The 16,979-nt window shown below is 47.3% G+C and overlaps 1 protein-coding gene and 1 long non-coding RNA gene across 6 annotated transcripts in view; one reads left to right on the top strand and one right to left on the bottom strand.

Moving 5' to 3' along the window:
• Positions 1 to 1,168, bottom strand: part of PTPRM (protein tyrosine phosphatase receptor type M) — a 665,820-nt gene extending 664,652 nt beyond the window's left edge. For 3 of the 5 annotated variants that reach the window (XM_086373137.1, XM_086373136.1, XM_086373138.1), the window contains exon 1: positions 569 to 1,166. In XM_086373137.1, coding sequence (XP_086229263.1) covers positions 569 to 641 — 73 coding nt within the window. In that variant the 5' untranslated portion in view covers positions 642 to 1,166. Of the gene's footprint in view, positions 1 to 568 lie in introns of all 5 variants that reach the window. The other 2 variants (XM_086373140.1, XM_086373135.1) reach the window with 2 other exon arrangements.
• Positions 1,169 to 2,102: 934 nt separating this feature from the next.
• LOC147346127 (uncharacterized) lies at positions 2,103 to 4,112 on the top strand. The gene is made up of 2 exons (XR_015153944.1): positions 2,103 to 2,286; positions 3,534 to 4,112. It is a non-coding gene; the product is annotated as an uncharacterized LOC147346127 (long non-coding RNA).
• The last annotated feature ends 12,867 nt before the right edge of the window (positions 4,113 to 16,979 follow it).

Here is a 16,979-nt window from a genome sequence, read left to right as displayed (position 1 = left end):
TCGGCTCTCCCGGGCAGCCTCCCGAATGCCAATACGAGCGGAGGTCACGGCCTCGGCGGGCCGGGCGGAGGCGGGAGGGCAGGGAACTGGAGATCGCCGCCGCCGGGTCCACCGATCGCGCGGGCGCAGCGGGCACGGCAACCCGGCCCGGCAGCCGCTCGCGGCGAAAAGGACCGCGCAGCGCCCACGCCCGGCGGCCGGCGGCTGCAGCTCCCAACTTCAGGCAAAGTTTTCCGCTGTTGCTCCCGGAGCCGACCGGGGACTCCGAGTGGCGCCGTCCTCGCGGACACACGCCCAGGCCGCGGAGGGGCGGGGGCGGAGATGAGAGCCTGGCTCCTGGGCCAGCCCCCGGGGCTCCTCCGCTCGGCCGGCCCGAGCGCTAGGTGCCCACCCTTCCCGCCAGCCCCGCTCCCGCGCCGGGGACTGGAAGCGGCTGTGCTCAGCCCGCCGCGCCCCCTGCCCGGCCTCGCCGTCAGCGGCTCGGGCTCTCCCACCCCGGAGCTACCGGTGTTCAGAGCCCCCCTCCGGCCCGCGCGCCCCAGGCCCCTGCAGGCGAGGCCCCGCTTACCTGAAAACGAGTCCCCCGCCGCAGTTAGCAAAAGTCCAGTCAAAGTGGCCAGGCAAGTCCCAAGTCGGCTCATGGTGCCAAGTGCGCCCCGGGCCGCTCCCCGGCGGCGCTGGGTGGGCGCGAGGGCAGAGGGCGGCCGGGAGCTGTGCCTCCAAGGCGGCGAGAAGAGGGTGAACAGCCAAAACCAGAACCAGACGCTCCGAGTGCCAACAGTTGCAGAAGTCTCAACTCCGGCGGCTCCCGGGGCCGGGGGGGCAAGGGGCCAGGGTCCCCCTGTCCTGTCGCCGGCCCCGCTGAAGCTGGCGCGGCTGCGAGAGGGAGCGGAGGGCGCGCCCGCGGAGCCAAAATCCGCCCTCCGTGCCGGCGGCTGCGCTGGCTTGGTTCTTCTTCCTGGGCTCGGGACCCGAGCCTCCGGCGCCGCGGTGCCCGGGGCCGGGGCCGGGGCCGGGGCCGAGGCCGAGGCCGCGCGCGTCCCGCCCGCCGCCTCTGCGCGGGCAGACGAGCCAGCCCCCGGGCGGCGGCGCGCCGATGGCCGAGCCCGCGCCGGCTGCGCGCGGGGCTCCTGCTCCGCGACTGACTGACGGGGCCCCGCAGGCCGGCTGAAGGGAGCGCCCACGTCACGGCCGCCCGGCTGCCGCGGCCCGCTAGAGGGCGTGAGCGCCCGGCCCCGCCGGCCCGCACTCGGTGCTCGGCGGCCGCGGCGCCTCCGGGGGAGCCGGGCGGGGGGCGGCCGCGGGGGCGGCGTCACCGCGCCGGGAGCGGCGGCCGGGCGGTACCACCCGCTCCCTCCCGCCCGCTCCCTCCCCGGCCCCGGTTTCGCGGCCGGCTTCCGGGAGGGTGACCGCTCCGGGGCCGCGCCTGGACCAGAAGTTTGTCCTGGGTCACGGGCTGCCGGGAGTTGGCGAGCGGGGCGGGCGAGACGGCGGCTCCGATCCCGGCGCCGGACGGCAGGGTCGGCGTGCAGGGCCGGCGGGGCCGGGAGTCGCGGGGCTGGCGCTCCCCTGCGGCTGCGGGCCGGGCGAGCCGGCAGATCCGGAGCGCTGAGAAGGGCTGCGGGTTCTCCGCGACGCGAAGTTGGCAGGCGCCCGGGCGGAGAGCGGCGGCCGCGGGCACCCAGACTCCGCAGCGGCCTCGCGGGACACACGCGCCCCGGAGCCCAGCACCCGCCGAGCGGGACGCGCCGGGCCCCTTCATGGCGCCCCCGCCGACCCGGGATGGGGGGGTGGGGGACCCGAGCGACCCGCCGGCCGTGCACCGGAGGCGGTGGTCACACCGAAACGAGGGGTCGGACCTACGGAACCTGTGATTTCTGTACCTGGTGCGAAGTATTGGGAAACGCGGGAGGAAGAGGCGTGGGGAATGAATCAAATGATGTCTGGAAATATATAATTTACCGTTTGGGGTCTGGAATGCCTATTTGATTAAGTGGATAAAAAAGCTTCTAATGCTTCAGTAAAGAGGTTCACTTTGTAAGACTGCAAAAAAAGGGGAGGACGGGGCGGGAGGAGAACTATTTCTGTTTTCCTCTGAATAGATACAGGGAGCCAGCACCGAGCGTCTGTAGAGACCTATATTAACAAGATAGAAGGCCTGTGTAGAGGTTCAATTAGAAACCAAGTAACGACCGGTGAGTAGCAGGTGTTGCAGCAAGAGGACACACCCCTCAGTCAGGTGTACCGGGGGCTACCCCGAGCCCCTTCCTCACAAAGGCCCAAAAGGTGAGTTGATCCCACGCTCACTTTGACCCTGAGGTCTCCAGTGGACCCTAGAACCAACAAACAGGGATATGTCATAGCTATCACGTGCCCGGGGCCAACTGATGGACTGGGCTTTTGCCTTTTGTGCCCCAGCCAACAGCCCCTCTTTCTTGTGGAATTCCACTTATTATATCCTATATTATAATATTATATATTACACAATTCCACTTATTATATTCCACTTATATATCACAAGTGCCTTTTCAGGGGCTCTGTATTAATCATTTACTTCTTAAGGACATTACATCACCCAACCTCTTCTTGCAAATCTGTACTTGTTGAGCCTTATCTTATCTCGATTGCAAAATAACATTTGAAGTCTGGAGAAGCAGGCAAGTCACATACCTCTGAGGATCAGCAGTGAGAGTCTGTTTCCCTGGCACCCAGGTCCTGCCTGCACTGTGATGGAGCCCAAATTTGATTTTTTAAAAAATGGTTATGGTGCTTTCCAATGGAGCTGTTACGTTAATAAATGTGAAATGGACCCAGATAAGGAGGGAGACATCAATCTAGTCATTTTCTTTCCAAGTAATTTCTTTGAGTGAAGATGTTAATATTAGGATAGGATATCATTTGCACAGTAGTATGTGAACTTGTTTGAAGATCTCTGAAGGCATGTATCTCCCAGGCACTGTGCTCTGTGCAGGAGGCTGTCTTAACCCTGGGCTCCCCCAGGAACAGGCCTGAAGGTAAGGATTTAAGTGTAAGTGGTCTTAGGTTCTATTGAGAAAGTAATCCCAGGAAATAGGACAAAAAGCATAGGAAAGTAAGACAGAGGGGAAAATCAGCAAAAGTCAATGTAGAGAATGAGCAGGTTACCACTGTGGGACCCTAGGACTCACTCCCTCGGGGACTTCCAGGAGAAAACATGGAGCACCCCACCCTGGGGCAAGGATGTGTTAGGTGCCTGGGGGGATGGGGCGTGGGAGGCAGGTACACAGAGAGGGGTCCCGCAGCATTGGAGAGAAAAGCCCTGAGGGGCCTCCCAGGGCTGCTGTCCTGAAAGTGCCACGTCCCTTCCCCTGGTTACTTAAAACAGCAGGAGGCCCAGTGAATTTCTATTATCTCTGATCTCTAAATATTACAGTGTTAAGCCGACTCTGCCCTTATTAGCCTTCAATCCACATTGCAAACAGTGATGGGGTTTTTGCCAGCAGCTCAATCCCTGGCCATTCTAACAGCTACTGATTATTCGCTCCCTCTTCCAGATAACTGGCCAAAGCAGCACTGAGCCCAGATGGAAGACCTGTATCAGAAGGAATGGACTTGACTTCCTCTAAGGAACGATACTGTAGGAGTCCTACCAGTGGGATATTTCCTGTGACTTTTTTTTCCCCCCAAGCAGAGAAGATTTTTTTTTTTAATCCAACCACATGACACTCCTGTCTCTCTGGAAACAGCAGTGATATTTGCAGAATGGCTGGTCAGAGTTAGGGGTGCTGTAAAGCCATCACCTATCATATATCTAAAGATTTCAAGGGACTTCCCTGGTGGTCCAGTGGCTAAGACTCTGGGCTTCCACTGCAGGGGGCCAGTGTTTGATCCCTGGTCAGGGAACTAGATCTCACATATGGCAACTAAAGATTCGAATTCCACAGCCAAGAGTCAGAGTTCCACACCTAAGAGTCAGTGCAGCCAAATAAATATTAAAAAAAGAAAGCCTATAATTTTCATATGTCAAAAGTTAGCAAAGTATCAAAGACAACTGAATATATCACTGTATGTATCTAGATTTCCTATTGATAGTCTGGCTGTATGGATCAGTAATAAAATAAAGACATACATAATTCATGCATTATTAGGTATTTATTCCATAAATATAATTTCCCCTTTATTTTAGTAAAATCATTCAAATGTTGTCATCATGGAGATTATCACATAATTTGTGTTCTGGTGACAGCAATGATCGGAAACTATGTTGTTCTGTGTGGAAGGTTTCTAGCCACATTTCACCTGGTTTTGTTCCTTAGTGGTTCTTGCAAGTCCTCAGTAGCCACATGTGGACAGCAGAGATACGGAATGTTTCATCATCACGGAAAGCTCTCTGGGAAAACACTGAGAAAGGATTCGTGTACTCAGATTCTGCAAACTTGAGGATATATTTTCGTCAAAAATGTTACCTCAGGTTCTTGAAATCTGAAAATTAAAAATCTTCCCACAGTTGTGGAAAGCCCCTTTCTTTTTTTAAATATTTTATTTATTTGTCTGCACCGGGTCTTCTCTGTGGTACTCAGGATCTTCCATCTTCGCTGGGGCCAGAGGGATTTTTAGTTGCAGCATGTGGGATCTTGTTCCCCGACCAGGGATGGAACCCAGGCCGCCTGCACTGGGAGCATAGAGTCTCAGCCACTGGACCACCAGGGAAGTCCCTACCTTTGGTTTTGACCCAAATCCCGATGCATAACTTCAAAAGGCTTGGCCGGATCCTGGCAAAAATTCGGTTGTCCAGGACTGAGGTCTGAGTAGTCACATTCCTCTCCATCCGACCTAGATTTCAAATTATACTGCTCCACAAAGAAGAGCCAATGGACAGCCAGGGAAGTCCCAAGGTTTTGATTTTTAATTGATTTGACTTTTCCTTTAAGGAAGTGGCTCTGCGGTGACATCACATACACACTGAGGTGTGTCCATCTGCCGTGGCAGTGGCAGTCCACCCTGGAAGTCTTGACAGTGTCTTTCCCTTCCAAGACCAGGGATCAAAAGCCAAGGGGAAGCATTTCTCTGGAGTCTGACCAGAGCTGGTTTTGAGCTTTGATGTTTAGGGGGATGCTTTATGGTCTCTCAACACTGAGCATCAGGTCCCAAGGGACAAAGATGACCACGGGCCCCATGATATGTTTGTTTTTGTAGGTTAGTAATGCTCAGAACCCTGTAAGGTCCAAGCCCAGGGTAGGAGCCCACACTGCCCACCGTTTGTACTGTCGTGGTGTTTTGGGCATCAGTAAGCCTATGACACTTGTCCAACCCCATGAAAGTCAAAATGTAAATTAAAAAAAGAACACGGATCTGACCACAGCCCATTCCTACCTATCCTCAATGTTAGGTTGAATTTTGAGGTTAACCACAGGCAGAATGGCTTCTTAGTTGGCCCTAGTGGTAAAGAACTTGCCTGCCAATACAGGAGACATAAAAGATGCAGGTTTGATCCCTGGGTCCGGAGGATTCCCCTGGAGGAAGGGCATGGCAACCCAGTCCAGTATTCTTGCCTAGAAAATCCCGTGGACAGAGGAGCCCGGTGGGCCACAGTCCATGGGGTTACAAAGAGTGGGACACAACTGAAGTGACTTAGCATGCATGCACAGGCAAAAGCTTCCTGATCCACTAGAAGTATAGCACCTGCTGAAAAACCGTAGACAAAAAGATCATTTAAATACCTCCCAGGGTGGCTTAATTGGAGCTAACATGACCCAGCAGAAAAGGAAGATTGTTGCTGTTTTTGTTACTCACAATTTCTTCTCTAGGCTCTGCTGCAATCGTGAAATCTCATTTTTAGAGACACATTGAGATCATGGAAGCATATTTTGAGATAATAAATGGAAAATATAAATAAGCCCCCTTGCAGAGGTATCAAATGATGTATTATCTTTCATTGATCAAAGATAGTGTGTGGTTGAGAAAATGAAGAACAAAAGTAAGGAAGGAGGCATGATAGAAGGAAGAAAAGGAGAAGGAGGAAAGAGAGGGAGTTAGAGACAGAACTGGCTTGGAATTTGGAGTCCAGTTGATTGAGTCCCAACTGTATGATTTAAATTAACTTCCGTTTCCTGCAGAAATGTGGAGGCTCTGCATGCATCGGTGGCACTGAACAAACCTGTCTGGTGAAGCAAAGCCCTAAGTGTGCAGCGTGCATCACAGTTTCTGCCCTGCCCGCCCCTGGCCCCCAGCTGTCTCTACCTGGAGAAGCCTTGAGCAGTGAGGTAGCAGTGGGGAGCATGGCCCCAGTGATAAGCAGATTTCTGCCCGGTGCATGCACTCACCGTCAGAGTCTGCTTAGTCTCAGACATGATGGGAGCAGATAGAATTTTTCGCCCAGGACTTCACAGCTTCACTCACCTTGTGAATATGTGTACATGAAACCGGGGAGAAGGGGATGAAAATGGAAAATACATCATTAGCGGTTCACGGGGGCCAGAAGAAACCGGGCCATTTAAACTTTCGCCAGTGAAACCCAGTTCACACCTGCACAGAAGAAAGAATGGAGCAGGTGCCCTCTTTTGAAGTTGCTCAGATCCTGCCTGAGGCCAGAACCTGTCACAGGAAAAAAGCAAGGCTCCTCCAAGCAGAGTTCAAAGCCACTTGCATATAAAGGCTTAAACCACTAGGATGAATCTTTAGATGCCCCAGGAATTCCTTCTATAGGCCTAATTAAAAGGGGAGAGGTAATAGGTTTGGGGAGCTTTCCTGGTGGCTCAGTGGTAAAGAATCCACCTGCCAATGCAGGAAACAGGTTTGATCCCTGGGTCTAGAAGATCCCCTGGAGGAGGGCATGGCTACCCACGCCAGTATTCTTGCCTGGGAAATCCCATGGACAGAGAAGCCTGGCAGGCTACAGTACGTGGGGTCGCAAAGAGTCGGACACCACTGAAGTGAATGAGCAGGAAGGCATGCACCATTTACATGGGATGACCTTCAGCAGGGTTTCCTTTCCGTCCTTTCTCTTCTTTTTCTTCTTCCAAGCTCTTCTTTGGGGCACGTTGAGTTTATAACAGCTGCCAGACCCAACACAAGGCCACATCCAAGGAAACCATGAGATTTATCCTGGCAGTCCTTTCTCGTTTGCTCCTCTGAAAAATGAGAATAATAATTTCTGCCCCATCTACCCTATTGCGTTGTAAGAGTGTCAACAACATCGTGGGTGAGAGTTCTTTACAAACAGTCCTCCAGTGACTAAGCTTTCAGTTTACTGTGTAACTCTTGTATTTCATCTTACTAGCTGGGACTAGATGCTCACAATTTGCAAATAGGTCATTATTTTTATAAAAATATGTTTCTGTGGAGCTTTTTCCTCTTGCCGATTTTAGGTAAAATGATTAGGTAGATTGATATTCTCAAAAAGTTCCCTGCTTAGTCATGGAGTCCCCGCATGGTGATGTTAAGATGCTAGAAAATATGGTTTTAAGGCCGTGTCCAAGCTTGTATGCAGCTTCTGGGGTCTTCCCTGCACTGCACGGCTGGACTCTGGGGCCGGTGCACAGGGAGGGCGCCTGTGCGGAAATAGGCCACGCTATCCCCCTTCCTTCCAGCCCTGCCTCCTGTCGTTGTTCAGCTGCTCAGTCATGTCTGACTCCTCACAACCCCATGGACTGCAGCACGCTAGGCTCCCATGTCCTTCACCATCTCCCGGAGCTTGCTCAGACTCATGTCCATTGAGTTGGTGATGCCATCCAAGCATCTCATCCTTGTCGCCCCCTCCTCCTCTGCCTCCCGGACCAGGGGCAACAACCACCCACACAAAAGCACCCCCTTGACTACAATGGCCTGTACACCCTGCCCCCGGGGGGAGAGCCGTGTTAGAGACACAGTAACAGCCTCCTACATACACATCAGCCATAATTTGCAAGCTGCTTCATCGAATATGGAAAAAAGACAAAGGAAGAAACACTTGATTTATGAGGATTTTATCAGGATCCACTGGCAGTCACTGTGCAGTCACCCTCTGCGTCTTCTGTTTAAGTCCCCAATGAGTCCTGGGAGAAGATGCTTTGTGCAGGCGCTTCTCGGAGCTGGGAAGTCGGGGGGCTCGGCCCAGTCGGAGGGCGTGAGGGGGCACCCCGTTGTCTGACTCACAGTTCAAAGGCACCAGCTCTCCATGCAGCAGCCCCTCTCCACGTGGTGGTTCTTTAAAGGAGACAGTGACTGTCTTTGGGTCCCTCTTTTTTCCCCCAAAGGCTTTGAACTAACGTTTTATATCAGTTGTCATGCCTTTGTACCAGACAACTGTTTTTCTCAGAACACAGTTTGGAGGTTATGCGGCTTTTCCAAAACTCAGGGTGGAAACCATGGTACCCAGTAACATTCCCATGGATTCTCACTTCCTCCTTATTTCACTTGCTTAAAAATATCCTTTGAAGTCACTGGGTACCTTCCTTCAAGCTCTGCTTGACTAATACTATTAAGAAACCTGATTCTGACAATGTCAGAGTCCTCTCTCAGATTAAATTACGGCAACAATGGTGGGCAGGGGCCTGTGATCTGTAATAAGGCCAGGTTTTCACTAGACTATGAAGAAAAAGAGAAAAAAAAAAAAAAAAAAACACTTCATTGCTAACATCAAAGAAAAGATCGTCTTCACTTTCTCCTCATCTTTAATATTTTAAAGTTTCCAAATGTTGCATTTTGAATTGAAGATTCCAATCATTACTGTGAAGAGGAGACGAGCCATAGAGGAGAACATTTGAATTTATCTCACTGTGTTTGGGGATCTCACTATATTTGCAGAAGTCTTTCTATGAGCAGAGCATTTTGCTAGGGGAATGAAACTCTAAAAGACATGTTTGATTACTATGCCCATTTGAGAGATGAGGAAACTGAGGCTCAAAGACAGACTGACTTACATCTAATAAAGATAATGTGATGTATTAATAACTAGGCCATAGCTAGTCATAGCTGGTAGATCTGTGATTGGTAAACAGATATCCCAGAGTTCCCTTTCTTGATCATCCTGCTATATTTTCTTTTTTAAAAACTTATTTTATTGAAGTATAGTTGATTTTCAGTGTTGTATTAGTATCCAGTTACAGCAAAGTGCCTCAGTTTTATATACATATATAATATACAAAGGTCTTCCCTGGTAGCTCAGATGGAAAAGCGTCTGCCTACAATGTGGGAGACCTGGGTTCGATCCCTGGGTCGCGAAGATCCCCTGGAGAAGGAAATGGCAACCATTCCAGGACTCTTGCCTGGAAAATCCCATGGACTGAGGAGCCTGGTAGGCTACAGTCCATGGAGTCGCAAAGAGTTGGACACAACTGAGTGACTTCACTTTACTTCATATATATATATACACACACACATATGTTAATATATTCCTTTTTTATTCTCCTCCATTATGGTTTATCCCGGGATATTAGTTCCCTGTGCTATACAGTAGGACCTTCTTGTTTAATATTTAATAGTTTGCATTTGTGTGCTCAATCATTAAGTCATGTCTGACTCTTAACAATTCTATGGACTGTGGCCCTCCAGGCTCCTCTGTCCATAGGATTTCCCAGGCAAGAATACTGGGGTGGGTTGCCATTTCCTTCTCCAGAGGATCTTCCTAACCCAAGGGTTGAACCTGTGGCTCCTGCCAGATCTCCTGCATTGCAGGCAGAGTCTTAACCACTGAGCCACCTGGGAAGCCGTGCTCATCCCAAACTCCCTCATCCATCCCTCCCTCATCACCCCTTCCCCTTGGCAACCACCATCTGTTCTCAATGTTTGTGTCTGTTTCTGTTTCATAGATATTTGTGCCATATTTTCGATTCCACATGTAAGTGATATCTATGGTATGTGTCTTTCCACTCTGCTGTATTTTCTGTCTTCACCTTTGATTCATTATCTAGCATAAATTCTTCAAATAGTTGTCTCACTTGCCCTCTGGCACACACTGCACCAACATTTGTTGATATGATCATCTGAAAACTCCCATCTAAACTTTACTCATCCTTTAAGGATGGATAGGTTTGGGTTGTAAACATCTGTGAGTAACAGAAAACCTGGCCAGCGCTGGCATGCTTGACCACGTAGCCAGTGGTCAAGGGCTGGGAGGCAGGACCCCCACTGCCTGTGTTTAAAGTCCAGCTTTTCCAAATGACTGAATGAGTCATTTGGGTGAATTGTTCAACCCTTCCATGCCTCATTCTCCTCATCTAAAAACTGGGATGGCAAAGGTACTTACTTTTTAAAGTTCCCATGAGGATTAACTATGAATTCAAGTTTAACTATGAATTAAACTGCTCAGAACATCTTAAAAAAGAAAAGTTGCCATTCGGTTTCTCTCCCAGAGGTGACCAGCCCAGATGGGGCAACCCTATTACCATACCATCCAGGGCTCATGTTTCTCCTGTCTTACTGGTCTTATTGCTCATCCTCAGTCTCACAAAACGTGAGTGTTTCCTTCTGCATTCCAGGTAGGAAGGAAGAGAAATGGCAAGGAGCAAGATGACTTCTTCTTGGGTCATTTTGACATTTACATGGGAAGAGAAGGCCCCCAAAAGGACTGTCTCAACAGCCTGTCAGCAAAAATTATGTCCTGCAGCCATGCCTTGCTCCCATGGTGCTGGGGGTTCAGTGGCATGTTTTCCTACCTCTCCCGTGGAAGAAGGCAGGGGAATGGTGGCTGGGAATGGTTGTTGGGTGAATTGATCTCAGTTGTTGCTGTTTTTCAATCACTCAGTCCTGTTCAATTCTTTGCAACCCTAGGGACTGCAGTGCACCACGTTCCCCTGTCCTCCACTGTCTCCTGGAGTTTGCTCAAATTCACGTCCACTAAGTTGGTGATGCTATCTAACCATCTCATCTTCTGCTGCCCCCTTCTCCTTTTATCTTCAATCTTTCCTAGCATCAGGGTCTTTTCCAATGAGTTGGCTCTTCCCATCAGGTAGCCAAAGTACTGGAGCTTCAGCTTCAGCATCAGTCCCTCCACTCAATATTCAGGGTTGATTTCCTTTAGGATTGACTAGTTTGATCTCCTTGCTGTCCAAAGGATTCTCAAGAGTTATTCCCAGCAAGCTCCTTCACCACAGCAAGTCTGTGATCCATGAAGGAGGAACTATCCCTGGGGACACCCAGAAGACCCAGCTCACCTCCCACCTGCTTGTCCTCTCTCGTTACCAACTTATCAAACGTGACTTATTATTCTGTTGGACCTAATTTATGGTTCTCTCTGCCTGGGAACATACATCTTCATGTTGGTTTTTTCTCATCCTTCAGTTTGCAGTGAGTGCCTTCTGCAGTGAGTGCCTCACTGGGGAAGGAATTCTCTAGTGAATGAATCCAGGTCTCACCTCTTATCCCCATTTTTTGTACTCTGTGTATGTCCTTCATGATGCTTAATTCAAAGGGCAGGGTACGAGAGATGATTTTAAGCAGAATTTTCTCCCTTCCCGTGGTACCCAATTATGTCCTCTGTAATGAGGGTAGGATGTGGTCCCCTTGGGAGGGAGCGGGTTATACTTGAGAGTCCATCTCAAAGAGAACAGAAGGCAGAGAGCCACCCTCTTCCTGCCACAGTGATACACTGGAAGAAAAAAGGACATGAGAGTAGAACCAAGAGGCTGGACTTCATGGCAGAGTTGCCCAAGAACAGTGGGGTCAGTGGCCCAATTTCAGAGGATGGTCTAAGAAGATGGCATGGCTCTTGTTGAAATCCCACCAGCCAGCATCACTCAATAGCTGCCCAGGAAAGTAGCTGGATCATGTTCAATGAATGAATTATTTTGAGTGACATATTGTGACACAATGTGAATATCCCCTATTTCAGTAAGATTTGAGACCTGGACCTCACTGCTATGACGTGATGTCTTGGTGTCTTACTCCATCAAAAGCAATGAGTTCTCCAGGGTGGAGACCGCCTCTTCCCTCTTTGTATCTTATCTAGGGCCCCCTGCCAAGGGACTCCATGGCTATTTGTTAATTGATTAAATAAGGGCTAAAGATAAACATGACAGAATTAGGATGAAACAAAGGACGATAAGCCCCAAGGTTTCTAGTATATTTCTTCCAAATGGGCCGTACAGCTCAGCAGAGAAGAGAGATGCTTGTAGATGGTGATTGCAGATACTGTGTGCTGCCTTCTGTGTTTCTGTGCTCCTTTAATATAGAAGAATAGCCATGAAAGTAATAAGATTCCCAGAGGACATCCAAGATAAGAACATCAGTATTTAACCTTAAGAAACAGGGCTTTGTGCTGAGATAATGGCTTGTGTCATACGCATCCGTACCAGGGAATCTAATTCGGTCTCTTGAAATCTTGATTAAATTTCTGGGTTTCATTCTGTCTCCCTAACCGTAGGTTTACCTGGAATTTTTTTTTTTTTTTTTTAGCCATTTGCTTGGTAGAAACTGAGGTCTTTTATCCCTGCCTAATACATTCATTTTTTCCAAATTATGTAGACATTCAATCAGCTTCCAGAATCAGCTCTCACGCTCTCCTTGTCATCTGTTCTGTTCAAATAGCTCCATCAGGCCCCCAGGCACCCAGAAGCACTGCGTTTCCACCCCCATCCCTGGCTGGCATGTGGCCTCCAGCACAGGAACCTCTGTGATGTTCAGTTTACAGAAGTAAAAGGACTCACATTACCTTCCCTAACTGACTTATAAATGTATCAGGAGGATGAAAGGAGATGTATGTAAAACCCTTTGTATAGCGTAAAGTGGTACACAGACGAAATGATTGTATCTTATAAATAGTATCATGAGCCTGCCTTTATCCCCCTGTTACAGGAAAAAATACTGAGGGCAGAAAGACCCATAAATTCATCACCACTCTGGGTTAAAATCAGTGTATTGGACTCACCCATGCACCTTTAGCTCCTCCTGAAAGCCCAGATAATGATAATCATGTGGTGACAACACGCAGAATCTAAACTGGACTTCTGGTGTATTCTCACCATCAGTTTATTTTTTAGCAGTTTAATGGGCACATTTTAGCGTCTTCCATTTTGTATGGAATTAGATCCTCCCCTTCAAATGCTGTAATTAGCATCACTTAAAATAAGACTTGAGAATAAAATATGGAAATCTTTTTAAAAAGGGATAAGGTTGGGGGGAAAGAAGTAAATCACAAAGACAATAAATAGGAGGGGCGCAAGGGCAACAAAATTTTGAAAATGGAAAAGCAGAAGGAAGAATGACAATCTACCCAGTAGAACAAGGACAAACACTATGTCGGCATTTAAGAAATTCTAGAAGGACCTGAAGTCCCAGAGGACTTAGGAAACAGGGGTCTAGGTGGGCTGCAAGCAGATGGATTGGTTAAAAGTTTGCTCAACTATAGTAACAACCCTCTCAATCAAACCATCCTTTATCCGTTCACCCAGGTGATGGCCCTTCGTCGGTTCTGGAGGAAGACTGGAGGGTCAGGCTCAGGCAAGGTGGTGACAGGAGGTGACACTGCCTGAGGACATCCAGCACCACTGAGGTTGGGAGTCCCAGGTTGAAAATGGAATTTAAGGAACGGTGTAAATAATGAATTTTGAAACACCAAAACCATTTTTCCCCACTCAGCTCCTAGAACACTTGATGACCAGGATTTTACCCTCCAGAGTAATCTCTGGACAATCTGACCAGCCCAGGAGACACGCCCTAGAGTCTGACATTGAAATTGTCCAGTGAAACCAACCAGGGGCTCACTGACCTTGACAAGCCTCACCCACGTGCTTGGAAATTCCCCTCAGCCTCCTAATACCCCATTATTTCTCTTTTATCTGTTTAGAGCTCTACTGAGGTATAACTTAATGATCATAAGATAAAGCCCCAGTTTTAAAAATGAGTAGAGAACACCAGCAAATAGGGGAAAACCTCTACTAAGAAACCCATTAATAATAATGAGAAAAATAACCCAGGTATGGAACAGAGACATGAAATCTACAAAAAAAAAAAAAAAAATCTATCATGACTTCCATGGTAATCTGGTGGTTAAGACTCCATGCTCTCAAGGCAGGGGGCACAGGTTTGATCCCTGGTCGGGAAAGATCACACATGCTTTGGTCTGATGTGGCCTGAAAAAAAAAAAATTCTATGAATAACATCCTTGGGGCAATGAGATAGCACTTCTTTTAAATAAGAACAAGATGCTGTAGAGAAAGACTATCTAGAGAATAAAAATGAACTCTGAGAAATAAAAAATATAATAGCAGAAATGAAAGATTCAGTAGAAAGGATGAAAAATAAAACTGATGAATTTATTCATTAAAGTAAAACAAATTTCATTTCCATTAAAGTAGAACAAAAAAGACAAGGAAATGAGGAACAGGGGGAAAGATGAGAAAATCATCTTTATTAGGCCAGGAATAGTTATTTTCCAGAAAATGAAGCTCTAAGGGAAAAGAAAAAACAGTGGGAAAGAAATAATCAGGAAATAAACCAAGAAAATTTCCCAGGAAAGAAGGTCCTCCAGATTGAAAGTGTTCTTTGAGTGCACAGCATAATCGAGGAAAATCAATTCAAACCACAGCACATTACTGTGAAATTTCAGAACAATGGGATCAAGAAAATACCCCTGCAAGCTTCCAGACAGGAAGAAATGGCTTCAGAAAATGGACCGTTGAAGCAGAATGACTTCAACTTCTCAGTAGCGCTCAGGAGGCTGGAAAGCAACAGAGCAGAGCTGTCAACATTCCGAAAGCGAATTATTTCCTATTTGGAATGCATTCTCTGCCATACTGCAGTAAACTATGAGGTCGAAAGAAAAACTTACTTGAGTATGCAAAGTTTCAGAAAAAAATTAACTCCTTCTGAGGAAACTGCAGACAGATAAGTAAACCAATAATTTAAACAGCATAGAATCGGGGAACAAGAGAAGCAACAGAGACAGACAGACTTCTCAGGATTAAAGCATCAGGAGATCACAAGAGAACATCTGTGTAGAAGATCCAGAGAAAGATGCACAAAGTGAAGAGTCCAAGAGGAATGTCTGAAAGAAGATGAAATTAATAAAATACTGTTGTTGTTCTGTCGCCAGCTCATGTCTGACACTTTGCGACCCCGTGGACTGCAGCACACCAGGCTCTTCTGTGCTTCACCATCTTTAAACATACTGGGAGGAGATTTAGATATTTGTAGGTAGAGTTTGGAATAAATTGGTAATATAAATTAGATAAATAGAAAATTAAGCCAGCAAAAAAACAAGTCTTATTAGTTGAGGTTGATACAAAGATAAATTGGAATTTCCCAGGTGGCTCAGCAGGTAAAGAATCTACCTGCAATGCAAGAGACTCAGGAGATGCGGGTTCAGTCCCTGGGTTGGGAAAACTGCCTGGAGGAAGGCATGGCAACCCACTCCAGTGTTTTTGCCTGGAGAATCCCCATGGACAGAGGAGCCTGGTGGGCTACAGTCCATGGGTCGAAAAGAGTCGGACACGACTGAAGCAGCTGAGCACTCGTGCACAAAGATAAATTAGATAAATTTAGTATTTAACTTAATGAGATTAGATAGCTTTAGAGTTTCTTAAATTCAGATAATCAAAGTTACCTCAAGTTTAAGGAACTAAAAGTCATAGTCGTACTTTTAAGAAAATGAACATGATTTTAAAAAGTTGCCAAAAAGAGAGATCAAGTTAGTGTTATATTTTTATCCTTTTTAATTTTACATTCCAATTGCCCAATTTAAATTTTCTTACTTAACTACCTTGGCATATGTCTAAAATATGCTTTTTTTTAACCCCCTTGAAATTTCCTCTTGTGTTTACTACTACATGTATAAATATTAACTGTAGTTCGTTTATGCACATTTTCTCCTTTGTGCCTTGGAACGGAATTGCAGATGTCCTATGAAGGGGTACATGTATGATTACAGAAAATTATTCTATTGAAAATAACAGTCGTTTTTATAATGATGTGAATCGGAGAAAGCAAAAGAGATTGAGGTTGGAAAAACAGATGTATTCACTAAAAAACTACTGTGGGCACATGGTGAACTAGATTTTAGCAAGATTCAAATAATGCAATCAGTGGGGATTTGACTGGTCCATGGAGTTGTCAAAGGCATGGGGGATGTAAACGTAATAGCTGGAAATTTGTTGTGGACACGAGGCTATTAAGCTTGTCTACTGCTGCATTCACTATGATAGTAAAAACTATTATTAAATAACTGATTTTATAGCAACTGTTAAAATTATTTGGCCGAAGTATAAATTAAAGTTCATGATGGATGCAAATGTATGCCTTAAAATGTATAATACTAATTTAGGTTCCTTTCCCATTTTAAAATAACCACCCAGACAGAAAGAACAGTGAGTACCAAAATAAGAGTAAATTAATAAGGCTGCCAGGAAGGTTTCACAAAAGTCTGAAACACTCAATGTGACTTTTATTTTCAAACACAGAATCCCACAGTTAGAGATCTCGTGTCCCTGGCTGAGTGCACACAATCCGAAATGGGGTGACACGTGTGAAATTCTGAGCAACTGTTATGGGCACAAATGATGGGTCTGGTTCCCCAGGGCCTCCTGTGTCACAGGCAGATGTGCAGAGGGTGGGGTGCCTCCCGCACATCTGGAGAGGCAAAATCATAACTGATTAGCCCATAGGCGTCGGTTCATCTTTATAGCCTTTGTTTCTACCTACATCATCCCTTCCCTAGCAGTCCCTGAAATAAAACGTCAATTTATAAAAGACAGAATTCTGGAGCAAAAGAAAGGGCTTGTTGAGTGTCACAGGCAGTGCATCAGGGAAAATTTTTAGGAATGAGATGCCCAGGTCCTCCCTGTAATTACAGCCCCTGAGGCTGAAGGTGAGGGTGGGGCATTTCCCAAAGCTCCTGATGTGGTTGAACTTGGGGGCCAGGCTGAGTTGACAGCAGGAGTTACTCCTGTGTCACCCAACTCTGATATCTAGCAAAGGATAAACACATAATATATGTCTGAGGATGGGTCAATTTTAAGGAATAATTTAAAAGATATGTACAATTTGGAAAGAAAAAATTCTCAGGCATATAAAATACGTTGGAAGCT

This window comes from Bos grunniens, chromosome 24 (assembly GCF_055505025.1).
Source record: "Bos grunniens cultivar Pamir isolate PY7600 chromosome 24, Bosgru_T2T1.0, whole genome shotgun sequence".
Taxonomy (NCBI): Eukaryota; Metazoa; Chordata; class Mammalia; order Artiodactyla; family Bovidae; genus Bos; species Bos grunniens.
The sequence above is the reverse complement of the archived record's forward strand: the minus strand, read 5'-3'. Positions and strand labels throughout refer to the sequence as shown.